Consider the following 23,224-nt stretch of genomic DNA (forward strand, 5'->3'; position numbering starts at 1 on the left):
TCAAGAATTTTGGAAAGAAAAGGTAGTTAGAAGAAAGGCCTGTAATTTGCAAGAATCGTAAGATCAAGAACAGGTTTTTTTTAAACAGGTGTTTGACTACAGTGTGTAAAAAATTTGGGGGGCTACATCTGACAATGTGGATGACAAAAATGACAAAAATGGATTGAAACTGAAAAATGGTTTGAAACCGAAAAAAAATGGATTGAAACCGAAAAAAAAAATTGTAAACGAAAACAAAAAAATTACAGTTTCAATTAATTGTTTATTCACTATCAATTGTTTTTTTGGTTTCAATACAAGATTTTCCAGTACATTTATTTCAGTTACAATATTTTTTTTCGGTTTCGCTTCAAGGTGGCATCGTTCTGATTCCATATTGTCCTCCCCACGATGACGTTTTCATCGAGGCCAAGGAAAAGAGATTAGGAAAAGGAGATTGGCGCTACTTTTGAAATAACACTCCACTGGGTTACGTTGTGCAGCTGAGTCACGTGACCGCACAGCAACAAATCACAGCGGAGTCAGATAAAGGGGGCGGAGCAAAGTGTGTATGCAGGAGAGGAGTCGAGCAGAGAGAGCTGCTTTTTTATGAAACGGTTGTAAAGTAGTAAACTTACAGGAACATATACCACTACCAACGTTTGGATCGATATCTGCATCGATCTGCACACCCTTGTCTCCTGGATCGTAGCTGAGATCAGCGTGAACCACGTGGGTCTCTGCTCCCTGATCTGTTTCCTGTTTTTGGAAAGTGTTCCAGCTTCATCACGGAGTTTCCCTCGGTTTGTGGGCTCGTCTAAAGGTAAGCATCGAGCTAACTTTAATGTGGGTTCAGTTTATGCTGAGTTTAGCTCTGTTGAGAATAATAGATTGCTTGGTAGACATTGGAGTTAGACAGACTGTAGAGTTTGTGATTGCTTGCAACATCATAATATGGCGGTTGCTGGGGGGAAAGAATACATAAAGAAAAATAGTCTTGGAATATGAACAAAAGGATGGGGTGCAGGGCAGGAGAACAACCAACCCCCACCCCAGGACCTGAAGCCACAGGTACAAGCCTGGGGGAGCGCAACTCCAGGGTGAGAGTAGTGGAAGCTTGCTGAGAAGGAGGCCAAAGGGCTTTGGAGCGTGATGTCACAGGGGTGGGCGTGGAAAGGATTTTGGCCTGACGCGCCACTTTCTGGGCCAAAGCTCAAGTATGGGCTCAAAATGTGATCATAAATATTTTGTACTTGTAAATCAGGATTTGTATGTGTATGTGTTTACGACTGTGCGTAAACCCCCCCTAATATTGGTATGATCTGAGCTCAGGCACTAAGCAGGACGGGGCAGCTACTGCCTGCGAGTTAGTGAATGGTATATTGCCTGTATTTAGAGAAACTGTGATATTCTGGATTAGGCTCTTTGAAAAGATCGGACGTGGATAGGTGCCTTTATTGAACAGCAGGACATCACACACTAACTTGTTGTTTTCTTAGCGTGCAGAAATCTACCCTTTTTGTTGTTATATATTGGTCAACCAAGAACTAGCCCTGTAACAGGTATGCCCCCCAGGTATTTTACCACTGGGGGGCAACAATTCACTCTATTACAAAACTGTTTTTGTTCATCTGTTTATTTTTTTATGAGCTTTGTTTGATTTGTTGAGTATCTGAGGCTGAGACCGCAAAAACATGATTGTTGGCCTGTATTTATATAGTGCTTTACTAGTCCCTTAGGACCCCAAAGCGCTTTACATATCCAGTCATCCACCCATTCACACACTGGTGATGGCAAGCTACATTGTAGCCACAGCCACCCTGGGGCGCACTGACAGAGGCGAGGCTGCCGACACTGGCCCTCTGACTACCACCAGTAGGCAACGGGTGAAGTGTCTTGCCCAAGGACACAATGACCGAGACTTTCCAAGCCGGGGCTCGAACCGGCAACCTTCCGATTACAAGGCGAACTCCCAAGTCTTGAGCCACGATCGCCCCGCAGTGATGATGTGATGGGATTTCCGGCTCTTTCAGCTCGGCTCACTACAAAGAGCCGGCTCTTTCGGCTCCAAACCGGCTCTTCAGGTTGTTTTGTTGCTTTAATTAATTTATTATTAACAATAATATAAAATTATGCACAAAAGGAATTACTAATGTAAAAAAAGAAGTGGTTTTATTTATATATGTTTATATATAAATATATGCGGTGGCCCCTAGAGACAAAACACGTACAAACTCCAAAACACATTTCTAACGTTAACTGAACTTTCAAAACCGCTACCTAGATCACTTAAATTACACAATTGAAAGCATGTGTGTATTGTTTGTGTATTTATACACAAGCACTCATATATATTCAAATAATTTAAAAAAAAGTTCATTTACCTGTTACTACCACACACCAAATCCGGTCGTTGGTACTTGCTGGCTTGTGTAGCCACAAGATAACAAAGGCTCAACACTGCGCCCAGCATCCTGGAGCACTTCTGTTGTCTTTTGTACGTGATTTGAAGTTTGTATGTGTTTTGTCTCTAGGGGCCACCGTAAATATACTTTTATTTATTCACTCCACATAAAATGTAATAAATAAATAATATAATACAAAAAACCAACTATTTACATTTCAACTTTTAACTATTTAAATTTTCAGCTTTTTTCCTTTTAAACAAATTTAAAGTGAAAGAACACAAAACACTGCAAACCACAACACAATTAAATATAAATTAAAATATGAAAACAAAAAGAACATGCATATTCTCTGCCATTTGGGCCTGCATGAATAAACTTTCTGAATCCTTTATCATCCGCAACTGAATATAGTTTTGGATGATTACTATACCTTTCTAATGTGACGTTGATGTCCCTGGCTGTTTCCCTCCGGCTCTGTTCCTGTGCTACTGCCAGTGTAACTACTGCCCCTCCCCTCTCTTTTCAGCGCAAAGCACAAGGCTCGAGTGCGGAGTGACGCGGGGAAAAAAGTGCGAGAGAGAGAGAGGAAAAAAAAACGGCCGGCTCGCGTCGTTCACTCCAAAGAGCCGGCTCTACGAGCCATTTCGTTCGCGTCCGACACATCACTACTGCAAGTGCGCTGTTGGAGAAATGGAGCTAGGCAGACAGAGGAGAACTGAAGATTGACCAGGTACCAAAGTAAATCATTCATACTGTATAAAAAATGTAAATATGACGGTGTATCACGAAAGATTGATATGAGTTTCATTGATATGAAACTGATCACTTGACCAATATTACGTTACTTGCTCTTCAAGTGAATCAACAAATGGCGAAATGAAAAGCCGAACAACAACAATGCTGTTTCTTTAGAGAGTCTTAGCTTATGTGTGTTTATTTCATATTTTCAGTTCTTACCCTCCACGGCTAAATAAATCGGTTTCAGTAATGCACTGATATACAAGAATGGACATAAGGAGCTTCTTTCAAAGAAAAAACTCAGGTAGATGTTATTTTATATATTATGCTTTGTATGTTGTTCAGTATATCTATGCAAAACAAGAGGACTTTCAATACACAGCAGTATAGTCACAGTTGAAACCAGATATTTACATACACTTTATGGAAAACACAAGAACATTTTTTTTACTGTACAACATCAATTTAGAGTAAACTTGTTTTGTTTTAGATAAATAAATATTGAAATATCTTTTGAATTAGTTAAATGTCAAAATAAAGAGAGACAGAGCTGTCTATTTTTTATCACTTTCATCAAATTTAGGAGTACATATACACTAAGTTTATTGTTAATTAATAAGAAAACTCCAGACGATTCCATTCTGAGCTGAAGAAGCTTCTGATAGGTTAGTAGAGTCCATGTGAGTAAATTGGTGGAACAGCTGTGGATGCATATAAGACAAAACACAGAGCCTGTTTCTTTGAAATGGAAAATTAAGAGATGTCAACCAAAACACCAGGAAAAGAATTGTGGAGCTCCATAAGTGTGGCTCAATTTTGAATACAATTTGGTGCCATTTAAAATTAAGAAATACAGATAGTTTCTCTATTTACTCTTAAAGTTAACAAATATGTTTTTTTATATTTATCAATCTAAAAAAATAAACATTTACCGTATTTTCCGGACTACAAAGCGCACCTGAATATTAACCGCACAAGCTACAATCAGGGGAAAATCCTGTTTTGTACATACATTAGCCGCACCTGACCAAAAGCCGCAGGTGTTTCAATGTTGACTTATCATATGTAAGAGAATATGCACAAAGCGAATTGTCAGGAAAGAGATGGCTGTTTGGAGAAACACCCCTTTTATTAATATTTTGAAAAACAAGTTATGGGTACATATTTGCATAACTTTTTAGGTATATGTGCAAGTAGCAGTAATTACAAGTACGAAACATGTACTGTGCTTCATGAATGAGCAGGGCTCTAGACTAACTTTTTGACATGGGCGCACCGGTACGCCTAACTTTAAAAATTTAGGCGTACCGGCACAAAAGTTAGGCGCACTCAAATTTTTCAACCGCATCGCTTAACATCGCAGTTTTACATGTGCACTTTCTTTGGGGGGGGAAGTCCATACAGACAATATTAATTTCTAAATTATTAACTAACAAACTTGTGCTTAAAGTGCTTTGTCAATATTGTAGAAAATGTTAAAAACTTAATCATCATCTCGGCCTCCTCTGACGACCTGTTTGCTGCTGTCTGCTGCTGAAAGGCCGTGGGGAGAGGGGACACTTGGGCAGTGCATTTACTGCAGCATATAATGTGTTTTCTGGATACACTGTGCTTTTTCAGCATTCAAATATTGATGGCACCGTGTCAGAGCACTGGCTATGAATTTCAGACAGATCAGGCCTTAACTTAACAAAAAAGTTATCAATAGTTCTTTTCATCTTTTCTTATTACCCACAGCTACAGTACATCCACTTCTCTCAGGCCTAGGCTGCTCACTAGGGCTGAGTATCATCACTGATTTCTATAATCCATTCAATTCCGGTTCTCAAAGTCCTGATTTGATTCAATTTAGCCTCAGACAGTCAGAAATATTATAATTCTGATCATTTATCAGTACTGATACACATGAGACTTCATCAGAATTGTGAAAATCACAGCAGATGCCTTTGTGTGAAAGTAACTGAGAATAAAACACAGGAAAACATGAAGGAGATTTTCCTGGTCTGGCTTTTTATAGCAGATAACCTTAAAAATATTCTGCAATTTTGCATAATTTTAAGAAATTTAAATTTCTTCAGTATTGAACAGCAGAAATTAGGCTTTCTTGTCCGAGGTCATTTAAGTGAAAAAAGAAAAAGCGCTGTAAACAACGCTAGACTGGTGGGTAATAAGCGAATGAATAATGCAGAAAACAGATTTGAGACGGGAAACTGTTCCTGAAGTACAGAGAGAGAGAGAGCTGTGCAGGAAGTGTGATTTTTATCGTGGTGGAAGCAAAACAGCAAAAGTCAGAGGGAATTCATGACGACATTGATCAAATGTGAAGCGCAGTTTGCTGCTTCTTTTGCTGCAGGCTCGGTGAATTTTGGTTGGAGAGAGGCAAAACCTGCAGCTCAGAATCAGCGCAAAAAGACGTAAACACAGCGCGGACCCGAAGAATCGCTAAGCTCCGACAGCGTGTCCGTGTTCAGGCCGTCGGGTGAGAAAGCCGAGAAAGACGAAGCTGATTCTGATGTGTTGGGTCCGCTCCGTGTTTAGGTCTTTGTGTGGAATCCGTTAATGAATTGATATCGCTTTATTCAAGCTAGTCACCTCTCTCTTCCACCTGCACTTTCAACTGGACCACGGCCAATCAGAGAGGTCCCGCCCCTGACTATCTCTGATTGGTTTAGTCCACGATAGGGGCATAATGTGTGTCTGTTGTTGACCACACGGAGAGTTACAGAGATTTTTTTTTTGTCACCGGAACAGTTGGTCGCACCTGTGCGACCAAATATTTATTTTTAGTCGCACCACTGAAAAATTTGGTCGCATTTGCGACCAAATTGGTCGCACTCTAGAGCCCTGATGAGTAACAAATGTAGTACATAACAATAACCTACAGCACACCAGAAAAATAGATTCGGACTACCTTTTAGGCTCAGGTGCAGTGACACGGCTTTAACAAGAAGAAAAGTCAGTCATTCACCACCATATTCCTGCGCACTAAAACCACCAAAGTCCTCTTCTCCAGTGTCAGATACGAACAGGCTCAGGATGGCTACGTCATCCACTCTCAGCTTCTTTCCTTCGTTGAACACCCTCAGAAAGGCCGTGGTGTCCTCCTCTCCATCATGCAGCAGTCCAGCCCTTCGACATCCGTTGGTGATCATGGATGTTTTCACACTTTTCCACGCTGTCAGATTCCACCGGTGGAATTGAGCATAACTTGCTTTTCGCAAGTTTATCGCCGCTCGTCATCCACGACTCCCGCTGAACGCGTAGCGTTAATTTGAAGTTTGTTTTTCGTGCTACTTGTACAGCACGGCCAGCCTGGCGGATGGACACGTGACCAACATACCACTCTTGAACCCCGATACTGTGTGTCTGATCACATGCCCTTCCGCCAGGCAACGTAGTGCCGTACAACAGCGGAACAAACAAAACAAATTGTCTTACGATATGATAAAAATCATGGACAATCCATAGAAAAGCCGCACCTGACTAAAAGCCGCAGGGTTCAAAGCTTGTGCAAAAAGTAGCGGCTTATAGCCCGACAATTACGGTAGTCTGATTTGATGTGTATCTTTACCAAGTGTATCTGTTTTGATCTGAAGAGTATGTAAATATCTGGTTTCAACTGTATATTTGATGATTGTCAGCACAAAGAGGGAGAGAGAGGAGAATGAGGACAGAACAGTAAGGGAACAAGAGCAGGTGAGAAACACATGTTAGTCAAATGGTTGTTTACCAAAATCCGTATCATAGGTACTTGTGTATCTCGTACCTGGTGTTTCTTTTCAGGTTTGTTATTTTTCAAGTTATATATTTATTAAGTTATGCAGGCTTATGAAGGCTAAATAATTATATAAACTTTTCTGAATGTAAATAGTGTACTTTTGGTAGAATTAAAAAACTAAGTGTAGTGCGGGTCTATGATGATTTTTAGTGCTACTATCATCTAGTTCTGGTTCTGTCTTGGTTAAGTCCTAAGTGGTCCTGATTTTGAACTGTTGTAGTCCTGTTTTAATTCCGGATCAGTTCTGGGTCTGGTTGAATTGGGGTTTAGTCCTCGTGTCTTGATGCAGCCCCAACTTTGTTCTGCTTTGCTGATTAATTAAAACACTAGTTTAAGGTGTCCTGCATATGTGATATATATTTTTTCCTATATGAAGTCATTCTTCTTTGAACAAAATTCATAATAAAGCCCATTTCAGTCATTTCTACCCTCACTTAATTTCCTTTTGCTGCTCAGCTCTCACACAGTGGCTCAGTTATGCTCCAATTAATCTTTCAGTAATGTCTACCCCCCCCCCCCCCCCCCCCCCCCCCCAAAAAAAAAAAAGAAGAAGAAAAAAAAGAATCCCACATCCATCCTTTAGGGCTAAGCCCCGGGTGTTTCAGATGTCTGCTTCCGCCTCTGGTGTGGACTATGAAATACGGCAGTGGAGTAAAGACCCAGAGTACTTACCGCCACTGTCCTACCCCGATATCTTCACGTATCTTGTTAACCCTGACCCTAACCCTCACGTTCGGATTTCGGAGTGCCCTATGTTTAACGTTGGTAACCAGTCTGGATTTGTTTGATTCATTTCATAGGCAGGCTTCCCTACAGTTGTGCGAAAGAGTTAGCAAATCGTTACATAGCACGTATGTCTCCACAGTCACTCAATTCTATGTTTGTTTGCAATTTCTATAACCTCCAAGAACCCCAACGATAATATTATTAAGCTATAAAGAGTGATATGAACATACAGAACTTGCCGGAGTTAAAATGTCTGGAGCACACCAACAGATATCTGGAGATGGAAGAAAACTGGATATCAAGCCGTCGCATGGCTGCTATCCAGGCTAGACGCCTTCGTTTTGTAAGGTCCGCCATATAAGATAAGATAAGATAAGATAACCTTTATTAGTCCCACACGTGGGAAATTTGTTTTGTCACAGCAGGAAGTGGACAGTGCAAAAGTTATGAGGCAAAAATTAGGATACAATAAGAATAAATACAGTACACAACCGTACAGAATAGAATAAAATAAAATACTATATACAGTAGAATAAAATAAAATAAATATACAATAAGATAAAAATAGAATACAAATACAAATGCTATATACAACTGAGTAAAAGTACAACGATGACAGAAAGGATTATTGCACTTAGTATTATTGCATATGTATGGATGTGTGTGTTTGATCAGTTAAAGTCTTTGTTGTGGAGCCTGACAGCAGTGGGGAGGAAAGACCTGCGAAATCTCTCCGTCCCACATCGTGGGTGCCGCAGTCTCCCACTGAAGGAGCTGCTCAGTGCTGTCACAGTCTGCTGCATGGGGTGGGAGATGTTGTCCAACAGTGATCACAGCTTAGCCACCATTCTCCTGTCACTCACCACCTCCACTGGGTCCAGAGGGCATCCTAGAACAGAGCTGGCCCTTCGGATCACCCTGTTCAGTCTCTTCCTGTCCCCAGCAGAGATGCTGCCGCCCAAGCAGACCACACCATAAAAGATAGCAGAAGCCACAACAGAGTCATAGAAGGTCTTCAGGAGTGGGCCCTCCACTCCAAACGACCTGAGTCTCCGCAGCAGGTACAGCCTGCTCTGCCCTTTCCTGTAGAGGGCATCTGAGTTATGAGTCCAGTCCAGTCTATTGTTCAGATGAACACCAAGGTACCTGTAGCTGTCCACAGCCTCAATGGCCATACCTTGGATGTTCAGTGGTTGCAGTGGAGAATGCTTGTGCCTGCGGAAGTCTACCACCAGTTCCTTGGTTTTACTGGCGTTGATCTGGAGGTAGTTCAGCTGGCACCAGTCCACAAAGTCTTGGGTCAGACCTCTGTACTCCTTGTCGTCCCCATCAGTGATGAGGCCGACTATTGCAGAGTCATCAGAGAACTTCTGTAGGAAGCACTGGATGGAATTGTGGGAGAAGTCTGCAGTGTAGATGGTGAAGAGGAACGGAGCCAGAACCGTTCCCTGTGGGGCCCCCGTACTGCAGACGACCCTGTCCGACACACAGCCCTGAGCCTGAGTCCTCACATACTGTGGTCGGTCGGTGAGGTAGTCCAGGATCCAGGAAGTGAGGTGATGGTCCACTCCAGAGTTCACCAGCTTGTCCTTTAGAACCGAGGGAAGAATGGTGTTGAAGGCACTGGAGAAATCAAAGAACATGATTCTCACAGTGCTTCCAGCGGTCTCCAGGTGAGCGAGGGAACGATCTAGGAGGTGAATGACGGCATCATCCGCTCCAATGCCAGGCTGGTAGGCAAACTGAAGTGGGTCCAGTGATGAGCTTATTAGGCGCCGAAGCTGAGCCAGGACCAACCGCTCTAGGGTCTTCATCAGGTGGGATGTCAGAGCCACCGGCCTGTAGCTGTTGAGGTCCTTGGGGCGTGAAGTCTTTGGCACTGGTACAACATAGGAGGTTTTCCAGAGCTGTGGGACTCTTCCCAGCCTCAGGCTCAGGTTGAAGAGGTGCTCCATCACCCCACACAGTTGGTCCGCGCAGGACCTGACGACCCTCAAGCTGATGCCATCTGGACCCGCTGCCTTCTTGCCATTAATCCTCCTCAGTTCCCTCCTAACCAGGGTGGTTGAGAGAGACAGGCTGGAGCCTTGTGTTGAGTGTGTATTGGATGCTGCATTTGGGGGTGGGGGGGAGTGAGCAGGGTGAATAGAGGAGGTGTGAAGTGTCTGAGGTGGAACAGCAGCAGTGGGGGTGGGTGAGTCTGCAGCCGATGTTGCAGACTGCCTCATGGCTGAATCAAATCTGTTGAAGAAATGATTCAGTTCATTTGCCCATCTCACATCCCTCCCAGCTCCCTCATGATGCTTCCAGGTTGGGAAAGAATAAAAAAGACAAACCCTTTTTAAGCTTATTCCACAGCCGGCAACACGGCAAGTACGAACCATGGCTGTTGTGTGTGCCTTCGCTCCTTTTTCGCTTGTGCTTTGTTTGGACCCGGAAAATGGCGCATCAGGCCAAAATACTTTCCACGCCCACGCCCGTGACATCACGCTCCAAAGCCCTATGGCGGTGACAACTCTTCCACAGTAGCAGGTAGGATTTTTCTTTTTTTGTTGACGGCTAGTTTTACCTTTCCATACGGATGGTCTGTTTATGTTTTGATCAAGAGCCTTTTTTGGGCAGCTGAAGAGGAGAAGTCCATCTTATGGCCAACCTCTGACTGTTTCTTGGTCATATTACCCAGCAAAACCCAGTATCCAAGTTCATCTGTAACAGTCCTTGTGCCACAGATCCGCACTGTTGCTTCTACATTAAACAGAAGAGCAGCGACATGGCTGCAGGTCTCCGCAACTCCGGCCATACAGGTGCAGTGGACGGCTTCAACCTTCCCTGTGATGCTCACAATGACCCATGGTCACAGGTCATTAATCAATGTATAAAACTAAAATAAAATGTATTTTTAGTGACACAGGATAAAAGAATGGAAGTAAGATGTATAATTAGAATTATTTATAATAAATATGAACAAATTATTGCAATTTCTTTAACTGTAGTAGTGCCATTTGTGGGAGCATTTCAAGTTTCCATATATTAATACAACCGTTATAGCCCAAATTTTAATAATCTGTATGCATATGTATCCATAAGGTCCATAGTAACTACATAAATTGGAAAACTTGTAGTGCAATAAACTACAAAAAAATTTAAAATCTGTTTGATTTGTTTTTTTTACATATCTTTTTAGTTAAAATACAATTAAGAGGTGTATCTCTCGAAATTGTAAATAGAAAAGTTTCCAACCACAAGAAATGTATTTTGAGTGTATTTATAATTGTATTTTTGAGATACACTATTTTTTATATACTACAGGAAAAATGGAAATAAATAGTTTATTTTGATGCATTATAATATTTACAACAGTGTAATTTAAGTTCTAAGCATCCCAGAAACAATACGGAAAAGCACAAAGTCAAACATCATCATCATCATCATTTATTTATATAGCACTTTAAAAACACACCTAGTAGACCAAAGTGTTGTACAATACTAATATGCACATGACTTTTAAGAACATCAACATAGGCTTATAAGGCCCACAAAAATGACGTCACTTCCGGTTTCGGGCAGGTAATGGCGGACATGCAATAATTTGCACTGATGTATATGCCAACGTAAGAAGTGTTATGAACATCGGCAAAGCGTGTTTCTGGAATATTATCTTTTTGTTGCTGCAAGTGCTTCTTATGCAAATTTTTCTAAAGCTATACAGGGAGTGCAGAATTATTAGGCAAATGAGTATTTTGTCCACATCATGCTCTTCATGCATGTTGTCTTACTCCAAGCTGTATAGGCTCGAAAGCCTACTACCAATTAAGCATATTAGGTGATGTGCATCTCTGTAATGAGAAGGGGTGTGGTCTAATGACATCAACACCCTATATCAGGTGTGCATAATTATTAGGCAACGTCCTTTCCTTTGGCAAAATGGGTCAAAAGAAGGACTTGAAAGGCTCAGAAAAGTCAAAAATAGTGAGATATCTTGCAGAGGGATGCAGCAGTCTCAAAATTGCAAAGCTTCTGAAGCGTGATCATCGAACAATCAAGCGGTTCATTCAAAATAGTCAACAGGGTCGCAAGAAGCGTGTGGAAAAACCAAGGCGCAAAATAACTGCCCATGAACTGAGAAAAGTCAAGCGTGCAGCCGCCAAGATGCCACTTGCCACCAGTTTGGCCATATTGCAGAGCTGCAACATCACTGGAGTGCCCAAAAGCACAAGGTGTGCAATACTCAGAGACATGGCCAAGGTAAGAAAGGCTGAAAGACGACCACCACTGAACAACACACACAAGCTGAAACGTCAAGACTGGGCCAAGAAATATCTCAAGACTTATTTTTCTAAGGTTTTATGGACTGATGAAATGAGAGTGAGTCTTGATGGGCCAGATGGATGGGTCCGTGGCTGGATTGGTAAAGGGCAGAGAGCTCCAGTCCGACTCAGACGCCAGCAAGGTGGAGGTGGAGTACTGGTTTGGGCTGGTATCATCAAAGATGAGCTTGTGGGGCATTTTCGGGTTGAGGATGGAGTCAAGCTCAACTCCCAGTCCTACTGCCAGTTTCTGGAAGACACCTTCTTCAAGCAGTGGTACAGGAAGAAGTCTGCATCCTTCAAGAAAAACACGATTTTCATGCAGGACAATGCTCCATCACACGCGTCCAAGTACTCCACAGTGTGGCTGGCATAAAGGAAGAAAAACTAATGACATGGCCTCCTTGTTCACCTGATCTGAACCCCATTGAGAACCTGTGGTCCATCATCAAATGTGAGATTTACAAGGAGGGAAAACGGTACACCTCTCTGAACAGTGTCTGGGAGGCTGTGGTTGCTGCTGCACGCAATGTTGATGGTGAACAGATCAAAACACTGACAGAATCCATGGATGGCAGGCTTTTGAGTGTCCTTGCAAAGAAAGGTGGCTATATTGGTCGCTGATTTGTTTTTGTTTTGTTTTTGAATGTCAGAAATGTATATTTGTGAATGTGGAGATGTTATATTGGTTTCACTGGTTAAAAAAAAAATTGAAATGGGTATATATTTGTTTTTTGTTAAGTTGCCTAATAATTATGCACAGTAATAGTCACCTGCACACACAGATATCCCCCTAAAATAGCTAAAACTAAAAACTACTTCTAAAAACATTCAGCTTTGATATTAATGAGTTTTTTGGGTTCATTGAGAACATGGTGGTTGTTCAATAATAATATTATTCCTCAAAAATACAACTTTCCTAATAATTCTGCACTCCCTGTATGTGGAAGGAAACCGTGACCTAGGACAAGCTAATGGCATAAGATGTAAGTACAACTCCTCCGGTTTCACATGCCAAAAAATAATTTTTGGTTCCAGTTCTACAGGGATTTAAAAATAGTTAGGTAAAACGGAGTGCCTTCTCCGACCGGTTGTAAAGGGTTAATTATATATTTTATGTAATAATTTATAAAATTTGGGTTAAAAACAATAGAAGACAAATGGCACTAGACACTTTTCTATTGTCCACACGATAGTGCTGGGCGATATGACGATATCTAACGACTTGTGCGCGCTGACTCCACTGACAAGGTACGAAAAAATGTCACGCTACATCAATAGCAGTAGGTCTTCAGGGATTCTACGTCACGGCTGTATTTCATGCGGGTCCACATTTCCAACGCAATCAGTCTCTATACAGTCTCTGCTATTTTGAGCTACTTTTAAGCATCTTTCTTGTAGTCGTCGTTACAACACAGTGTGTTTGTTTTGATTCATTTCCCCGGAAGATGGCGCAGCGTTCCCAGCGTTCCCAGCGTTCCGTGATGTCAACTCCAAAGCCCTATAGAGAGAGTAGTGGAAGCCTACTGCGAAGGATGCGAAAGGGCTACATTTGCTTGCTTGTTCAATTATTTCCATCATGCTTTGACTGCGGCTGTAACCAGACCTATTCCAGCAGGATTTGTAAAAAGTGTTTTGCCAGACACACAAAGCCGGACAACTTTTGTTCTGAGTCTAAGAAGATTAGAGAGAAAATGATCGGACTTCTCGTGTGGCTAGGTGCTGTTGAGGTTCACTTTCTCTTGACTTCACCGATTCTTTTGATATCCCAGCTGGAGAAGAAGGGTCAGATGAGGCTGAAGTATGTTTCTTCAAAGCTTTATTACCACTGATCCCACTACATGCAGTCACAGCAAACACCAAGTGGTTCTGAGAAGTACTTCTCATACACACACCTTTATAGGCTGTATTCCAATTCAGGGTCTGCAGCCTTGGAGGATGCGGGCCATGCGGGAATCATCCTCAAAGACCGAAAGTGAGATGCTTGTGTAATGGGACAGTCTTGCCTCCATGGCGCTGCTCAGGTTGCCTAGCAACCATGTCACTAACCGCTGAAACGTTTCATACAGCATTGTTTGAAATGGAAGAGAAACAGTTTTTGTTCATCTGTTTATTTTTTTATGAGCTTTGTTTGATTTGTTGAGTATCTGAGGCTGAGACCGCGGGACTGTAAAAACATGATTGTTGGGCTTCATTTCTGTACTGAACAGTCATTTTAAGATTAGCTAGTAAATAACAATTAGCTAATGTTGTTCATGAGACTAAAGTCATTTCATGTTGGTGATGTAAATATTATACTGCCAATATTACAGTTATTATTATATTAATCATTATTAGTTATTACAGCATTGAACTTGAACTCTGTGTCAAATACTGAGCTTCAGTAAAGATTCAAGTTGCATTTATTTATGTCCTATCACCTTAAATCTTCACTCAAAGACAAGTATCTTTGACAGTGTATTAGGGCTGCCACAAACGATTATTTTGATAGTCGACTAGTCACAGATTATTTTTGCGATTAGTCAACTAATCAGATCATCATCCATTGAACGTAAAACATACAGCTTATTGCACCAGCAGCATCTGCTCTTATATAATTATCATTAGCTTACAGCTTTAAGTGTTTAAGGTATGTGCTAACTAAAAATAAAGACAAAATGATAGTTTATTAAATTTTAATGAAATTTGCAGATTGTTTCAGTGAAGTTTAATAAACTCCTTGCTATCTAAAATATAACAGGACACCGGAGTAAATTCTCCAGCATCTCACACTTCTGACGATCAGCTGTCTGCTTGAAGTTTATTCAGCTGTGTAAGAACTATAACTTTAATCTCAGCCAAACCGATTTACTCAGGAACAAATAAAACACTGAAAAAAGCCAAACAATAACATTTTTAAGTTATCTAAGTGACTCATATATCATGTTTAACCTGAGTAGCAAAAGACGGCGGTGGGTTTGAAAACGATTTGCCGGGAGTCCAGTGCTCTCATGGCTCTAGCGAGCCTTGCCCCCGTCTAGCTGTCGAGCTAGTGGTTAACAGACGTCTCCGAAAACGTCGGAGCGCTTTTGAAAATATGTGGTGTCTTGATAAACTGAGCAGATATTTGACGTTTACACAGCTACATTCTCGCCTGAAAACATGTTAAACGTTTATTTTGTGACCCAGAAAGAATAATAAGAGTAATATTAAAGCTAACTAGCTGCCGCCATTGTTGGAAACTGAGCTGGGCTCAGTGTTGCCAACTCCTCAGTAAGGAAAATCGCTATTGGTTGTCCAAAAAAGTCATTAGAAGTCGCTAAATGATGTCATCGCCTAATTTGCATAATTGGTCATGCTAATCTAATTGTAACCTATGTTGTTGGAGAGAGAAATAACATCATGGAAGAGACATAAAGTGAGTAAAAACGTCCTAAATGCAGTTAGTTTATTTAGAACTACAAATTAAATTTCTTTTAGCAATTATTGTTTTTTTTAATGTCACAATTCCAACCCTGCTCCTTTGCCCGGGCTTGGACCGGCAAAAGTGACCCGAAATAGACACTCTGGTGGAGTTACTTTGTGTGTGTGTTTATAAGTAGTTTTAAACCTTGTGATTCACAAAACAGCATAAGAGTAAAAGAAGAACTGACTGCGTTACAGCACCCGCTGCTTGTTGAGAGTAGCGCTTTCACGTCTTTTTTTAAGGGGTCTGAAAACTCGCTAAATATAGCGACCAAGTTGCTAAGTTGGCAACACTGGCTGGGCTGCGCTATGAATTCTGACTGGGACGGAGCTACTTCTTCTTCGGGGTTTAACGGCAGCTGGCATCCTTGTACATGCAGTGCTGCCATCTTCTGTTTCAGTCCGTTATTACACTCTTAAATCCTGCTACTTATTCCTGCGTCTTTTGGGATCTTACAAAGCTTCAAACGACGCGTCGACTATTAAATCAGTCGTCGACGATTTTGATAGTCGACGTAATCGTGACTAGTCGACTAATCGTGGCAGCCCTACAGTGTATATATAGATGTATCGGAATCGGAATCGTGTTTATTGGCCAAGTATATGTGCAGACACATACAGGGAATTTGGTTCCAGTAGATGGTGGCTCTCAAGCACAGCAATGTAAAACACACACACACACACACACACACACACACACACACACACACACACACACACACACACACACACACACACACACACACACACACACACACGTGTCTATATATACACATTACACATACATACACAAAGCTGTGTAAACCAACTATAAATAACGAACCTAAACTTATATACATAAAATACAGAAATGAATGAGGTGGAATGAATACTACAAAATGTACATAAGGTGCAGTTGCAGTCTGGCAGTGGGAGCAGTGTGACAAGTCAACTGTTAAGAAGGGAGATGGCGAGGAGAAAGAAACTGTTCCTGTGTCGGGTGGTCCTGGTCTGCAGGCTTCTGTACCGTCTGCCAGAGGGCAGCAGATCAAAAAGTCTGTGTCCAGGGTGTGAGGGGTCTGTGATGATTTTCCCTGCCCGTTTCCTGGTTCTTGAGAGGTACAGATCCTGGATGGAGGGCAGGGGGGTGCCGATGATCCTTTCTGCTGCCCGTACAGTCCGCTGCAGTCTGCTCCTGTCCTGTTTAGTGACTGCTCCATACCAGACTGTGATGGAGGAGCACAGGACAGACTCAATGACCGCAGTGTAGAACTGGATCAGCAGCTCCTGTGGAAGAATGTATCATATATAAGATACAAATATTGTTATTTCATTTTGTTGGCATTACTAAATTTGGGTCAGTTCTTACATATATTTGTAACAATATATGTAGATTAATGTTGTTCGTGTGTAATTTACGTTGAGTAGGCTAACTACGTTATTACATTAATGCATGTAAGGTGAACTAGCAAACACCGTCATAGTTACATGGCTTTCTTCTTGTCTGATGGCAGATACTCCCTTCACCCTGGCCAAAAAGGCTAAAATGACCAAAGAAAAAATGGAAAACGGCTAAACATGAGAGGTTTTTGGACCAAGTTTGTGTTTTTTCCATTGTTTAAGCATTGCTTCCAGCCAAGAGTGATACCATATATGCCCTATGGCTGCAGAAAAGGCTAACATTGTTATCTTTTTACCAAAAAAACAGCTGAACATGAGAGGGTTTTGGACCAATTTTGTGTTCTCCATTCTTTAAGCACCAGTTTGAGTACCGTTTAAGCACTGTCACCGTTTCAGAAGTACCAGTTTGGTACTGGTATCGGATAGGGCTGCACGATTTTGCATGAAATGAGAATCACGATTTTTTTCCCTTAGAATTGAGATCACGATTCTCTCACGATAAATATTTATTGCACTTATTAACTGCACATCAACTTCATAACAGTTGAGACTGAACATAAAAACAATAAATAAACATAAAAACAACAAATGTCTCACATTTGTTGTTGCTGCAAAATGTTGTACTGCTTGAAATTCCGTCTCCACCGTTGCTCGACACTACGTGTATAGAGCAGGTAGTGCAACAATAGAAAAATAGTTGCGGGACAGCACTGTGTAGCGTTTGTCTAGGGTGTTGATCATTTCCCTAAATCCCTCGTTTTGCACAGTGTTGATGGGAGCCATATCTTTGGTCAGGTGATAAGTAATGGCCTCTGTAATTTCTTTGTGCCTGCGGGAGTTCGACGGGTATAGGGAAGCGCTGTATAAGGTTCCCGTTATTGATGTTTGAGTGGTTGACCGGGATGGATTTTCTCCTGTCACTTTCTCGTCTTCCCTGACGTGCTCTCCGTTGTTTTTTCCCTACTAATTTTAGCATCACACGGCACAGCTTCTGTATCACGTGGTATAAGGCTCCGCCCTTGTCATTTGTTGAGCAGGAAGAGTGAGCGCTTGTTTTCATGCCGATTACGTCCCGGATCAAAATGCGGTACAGTCGTCGTCTTTTTTTTTTCTTTTTTTTAAAATCGTTGTCATTTGGAAATGAGATCGCACAAAAGTATGAATCAAGATCGCGATTTTCTAATGATTAATCATGCAGCCCTAGTATCGGATAAAACCTTAACGATACCCATCCCTACATACAACCACCCTTTACCTTCCCATATGGAAAAGAAATAGTAAAAAATTATATGATTTACTCATGAAAGCGGCCACTTTCTCATTACTTTCATATATTGTTTTAGTAAGTATCCAAAACATAGAAGTTTCATTATATAATTTTCAAGGGGTCTTATATCTGTTTTCACTCTTGTATGCTTTTCATACAAGTTTCACACAAGACGGATACAAACTTTATAAGATTTATATATATCCTTTCCATGTGGGTAGTCTGGGTGGAGTAGGTGGAATCTAATGAGGTGCTTCAGGTGGTACTGCTACCATTGAATGTGAGCCGGACTTGTGGATCTATAGAAGTCCATATATACAGGGTGTAGCATCCACTGGGTAAAGGTAGTGATATGCAGGGGGGTCAGTGGCTTTTTCCCCTTTCAGGTTCTTGTGACAACTGATGACTTTCTTGTTGTAGCTGCTTCTCAGTTTCCACATTGAAGTTTCATAGGTATTGTTGTCACTGAGGAGTTTAGTCATGTTTATTTGCTCTGCTTTTTTTTTAATTTTTATCAGGGATAAAATACATATACTTTTTGTGTCCCAGCTGAGTAACAGGAGAAGAGTCTGGTGGAGCAACAGAGGAACAATTTCAGCCATTTGGACTCAGCTCAGCCACTACAGAGGAAAAAATGACTTCAACACAGAAGGTGAGAAAAATATCACAGTTACACTGTTATTGAAACTGCACAGCTTGTTGGTTTTTAAAAACATGTTAACAGCAGCTTTATCTTTTCCATCCCGGGCTCCTCCATATATACACAGAATCTACATTCACAAACAAAAAACTCAGATGTTACAAGAAGATACAAACATAATTTTTATCGGCACACATTGAAACAACAATATCAAAAATTGAACTCAATTTTTTATGAGTAAAATATTTTCTCCACTTATCAATATTTCTTCAATATGTATTTTTCATTACGACTGTCATTGTAGCACATCATTGAAATGTGATACTATGACCAGAAGGTGGTGGAAACACACCTACAATGTGTTTGTTGACATGTTTGATTCCGCTAATAGAGGGAGTTACAGTTTGTTCCACGACTGCATTTCACTCACTGCCTCTGTTTGTATCTCTGTCACTGCAGGACCAACATGGAGCGAGAAGTCAGCGCTCTCAGGAGGCCGACAAACCTCACAGAAGAAAAGGAGAGAAAACCTACAGCTGTGATGAGTGTGGGAAGGATTTTACCCGGGGTCGAGATTTAAAAAGACACCAACTCATCCACAGTGGATTTAAACCTTACAGCTGCGACTTGTGTGGAAAGTCTTTTACCCAGGCTGGAAGCTTAAAAACACACCAACTCATCCACAGTGGATTTAAACCTTACAGCTGCGACTTGTGTGGAAAGTCTTTTACCCGGGCTGGACACTTAAAAACACACCAACTCATCCACAGTGGAGTTAAAGCGTACAGCTGTGACTTGTGTGGAAAGTCTTTTACAGAGTCTGGACACTTAAAAACACACCAAATCATCCACAGTGGATTTAAACCTTACAGCTGCGACTTGTGTGGAAAGTCTTTTACCCTGGCTGGAAGCTTAAAAAAACACCAACTCATCCACAGTGGAGTTAAACCTTACAGCTGCGACATCTGTGGAAAGTCTTTTACCCAGGCTGGAAGCTTAAAAACACACCAAATCATCCACAGTGGAGTTAAACCTTACAGCTGCGACTTGTGTGGAAAGTCTTTCACCCGGGCTGGACACTTAAAAACACACCAACTCATCCACAGTGGATTTAAACCTTACAGCTGCGACTTGTGTGGAAAGTCTTTTACCCGGGCTGTACACTTAAAAACACACCAACTCATCCACAGTGGAGTTAAAGCGTACAGCTGTGACTTGTGTGGAAAGTCTTTTACAGAGTCTGGACACTTAAAAACACACCAACTCATCCACAGTGGATTTAAACCTTACAGCTGCGACTTGTGTGGAAAGTCTTTTACCCTGGCTGGAAGCTTAAAAAAACACCAACTCATCCACAGTGGAGTTAAACCTTACAGCTGCGACTTGTGTGGAAAGTCTTTTACCCAGGCTGGAAGCTTAAAAACACACCAAATCATCCACAGTGGATTTAAACCTTACGGCTGCGACTTGTGTGGAAAGTCTTTCACCCGGGCTGGACACTTAAAAACACACCAACTCATCCACAGTGGATTTAAACCTTACAGCTGTGATGACTGCGGGAAGGATTTTACCCGGGGTCGAGATTTAAGAAGACACCAACTCGTCCACAGTGGAGTTAAACCTTACAGCTGTGACTTGTGTGGAAAGTCTTTTACCCAGGCTGGAAACTTAAAAAGACACCAACTCGTGCACAGTGGATTTAAACCTTACAGCTGCGACTCGTGTGGAAAGTCTTTTACCCAGGGTCGAGATTTAAGAAGACACCAACTCGTCCACAATGGAGTTAAACCTTACAGCTGTGAGTTGTGTGGAAAGTCTTTTACGTATCGTGTGGGCTCAAAAAAAACACCAACTCATCCACATTGTAGTTAAAGCACACTACTGTGAGTTGTGTGGTAAAGCTTTTGCTCAAAGTCGAAACTTACAGAACTATCTAGTTACCCACTCTGGAATTAAGGCGTACAGCTGCAACTTTTGTGGAAAAAGTTTCAGTGAAAAACACTACCGAAATATTCACCTACGGATTCACACTGGAAATGGTGTTTACTGCTGTGATCAGTGTGGGAAACTGTTTCCAACAGATGCACAGTTACAACAACACATGTTTAGCCACACTGAGGAGAGACCTTATAAATGTGACCTGTGTGAGAAGACTTTTAAATCTCCACATCAGCTGAAAAAACACCAACAGATCCACACCAGAAAGTAACTCTACAAGTGCAGTTACTGTGAGGATGTATTTACCTTTTTATCCTGTATTTTTAACCTGATTGTTTGGAACAAGTCTGATCAGTAAACTTATGGAGTTATACTGAATGAACTGTTTGGGAAAATGAAGACTCATTTTCTCTCAGTAAGCTGAGTGTTATAATGTAAACAGTAAAAGTAATTGGACGTTGGCAGAGATGCTCTTTATTTCAGGCGACATTCAGGATAAAAATAAACAAAGCAGAGCAACATAGATGGATCCAGTTCTCAGCCCTGTCGTCGCTGTGGTGGTGGGAAAGAGTTTCTTTGTAAGCTTTGTGGAAAAGCTTCCAATCATCAACTGGACCTAAATCCACATCAACGCAGCCACACTGGAGACAAATGAACTACTGCAATGAATGTGGGAGAGGCTTCCACACACCAAGTACATTAAAAATACATGAACTCTTTCACAGTGTGGTCAAAAAGCACATCTGTGACTAGTGTGGGTCATCCTTCACCACTGGACGTGAGCTCAATGAAAAAGGATAAGGGAATCCACACAGGAGAGACACCATACAAATGCAGACAATGTGACAAAAGATAAGATAAGATAACCTTTATTAGTCCCACACGTGGGAAATTTGTTTTGTCACAGCAGGAAGTGGACAGTGCAAAAGTTATGACGCAAAAATTAGAATACAAAAAGAATAAATACAGTACACAGCTGTACAGAATAGAATAAAATAATATACTAAATACAGTAGAATAAAAAGCTTCTCACAATCAGGTCATCGTAACAAACATGAATGTACACACATGGAAGTGAACTGCAGCTGTGACCAGTGTGACAAGAGTTTCAGGAATCTCAGTTCATACTCCAAACACAAACGATCCCACGCTGTAAATAAACTGTTTCACTGTTACCAATGTGCAAAAACCTTCACTTCATTATCTGCTCTGTGCAAACATCAGCCTGATCATGCAGGACTGAAATCACTGGATCACAATGAATCTGAAGAGAGAGAAAGATCCTCTTCTGGTTTCAGGGTCAGACTTAAAAACTTTGAGATCAGGCTCCACAGAGTTCAGATGGAATCTCCTGTAAAGAGTGTCAGCTGATGTCACACTTGGATCTGATGAGGTAGCTCTGATTTCTGGACCTGGGGTCCGTTCTTCGTACGTCGCTTACTACATCCAAGACCAAATCATCGCTCTAACCGTGAGCTCGCTAATCCGGTTCTCTGAACACACCTGCTGTTGACGATTAGTACAGCTGGATGAAATGATGTGAGATCACTGGGTGTCGTAAAAGGGGCTACGCATCGATAGTAGAAACATTGATCGGCAACCCTCTGATTGGTCGGCGAAATGTCGAAGGAGCACGCACGGTATTTTTTGGCAGCAGAGCAAGAACTCTTGAGTGAGGGATTTCAGGAGTTTCAGAGTTTAATCAGTTGTAGCCACAGCTGCCCTGGGGCAGACTGACAAAAGCCAGGCTGCCATATCGTGCCATCAGCCCCTCTGGCCAACACCAGTAGGCGGTAGGGTAGATTTATTATATTACACTATATCATCCAATATTATATTACATTATATTATATTATGTTATATTATATCCTCTTTCACATTAGAGCCACAACAGGACCCACTAGAACATGGGAACAGGTAAAAGTGAAATATTAGAATATTCCACAGAATGGTAATATTTATCACTTATATTGCTTTTTGTCTCTTGGAAATCTGTGATGTCTTTTTGTATCGCTGCCTGGTTTGGTAACCTGACGGTGAAGAACAAGAATCGATTGGGACTTCTGGTAAAAACCGCTAGCAAAATTTCAGGGCGCTGGCAAGATGGACTTTTGGCCATTTACAATAGAAACGTGCTTAGAAAGGCTCATTCTATTATTAATTGTGTGAACCATCCACTTCACAGTGAGTTTGAGTTGTTGCCTTCCAGCCGCCGTTTTAGAGTACCTCAGAGGAGGACTAAAAGACTCCAGGTCTCTTTTATCCCTACTGCGTCTTGTCTCCTTAATGGCAAATAATTGTCCTTGAATTTTCTATCATTATTATTGTTATTATTGTTTTATAGTATTGTTCTGTTGTTCTTATCCTCCTGCTGCTAAACTAATGTCCCCTTGTGGGACAATAAAGAAAAATTGAATTGAATTGAATTGAATTGAAATAATCTGTTTGTTTGTTCATAACAGCAACCAAGAAAAGGGCAGAGCAAAAAAAAAGACAGGTGGTGGTCCTGCACCCCCACGTCAACAAGTTGGTTAAGTAAATAATACCCTCACGGGAAAATCGATATCTCTCAATGAGCACACTGTCACGCTGAGCTAAAGGATCCTGTCTGTTCCGCAA

General features: G+C 41.4%; 2 protein-coding genes across 3 annotated transcripts in view; both read left to right on the plus strand.

The window, feature by feature from the left end:
* Positions 1–23,224, plus strand: part of LOC113018487 (V-set and immunoglobulin domain-containing protein 8-like) — a gene marked incomplete at its 5' end in the record, with an annotated part of 74,850 nt that overhangs the window by 17,920 nt on the left and 33,706 nt on the right. The gene's annotated exons all lie outside the window — the stretch shown is intronic.
* On the plus strand, positions 696–21,083 carry LOC113018476 (zinc finger protein 347-like). 2 transcript variants are annotated; one of them, XM_026161543.1, is made up of 5 exons: positions 696–802; positions 18,577–18,679; positions 19,127–19,212; positions 19,540–20,213; positions 20,536–21,083. In XM_026161543.1, exons 2-5 carry the CDS (start codon positions 18,662–18,664, stop codon positions 20,874–20,876), a joined length of 1,119 nt encoding a protein of 372 aa, XP_026017328.1. In that variant the 5' UTR covers positions 696–802; positions 18,577–18,661; the 3' UTR covers positions 20,877–21,083. The 2 variants fall into 2 exon arrangements, with proteins under 2 accessions (XP_026017328.1, XP_026017327.1); XM_026161542.1 differs by having other exon boundaries at positions 19,127–20,602.

The sequence above is a fragment of the Astatotilapia calliptera genome, unplaced genomic scaffold (genome assembly GCF_900246225.1).
Source record: "Astatotilapia calliptera unplaced genomic scaffold, fAstCal1.2 U_scaffold_9, whole genome shotgun sequence".
Classification (NCBI taxonomy): Eukaryota; Metazoa; Chordata; class Actinopteri; order Cichliformes; family Cichlidae; genus Astatotilapia; species Astatotilapia calliptera.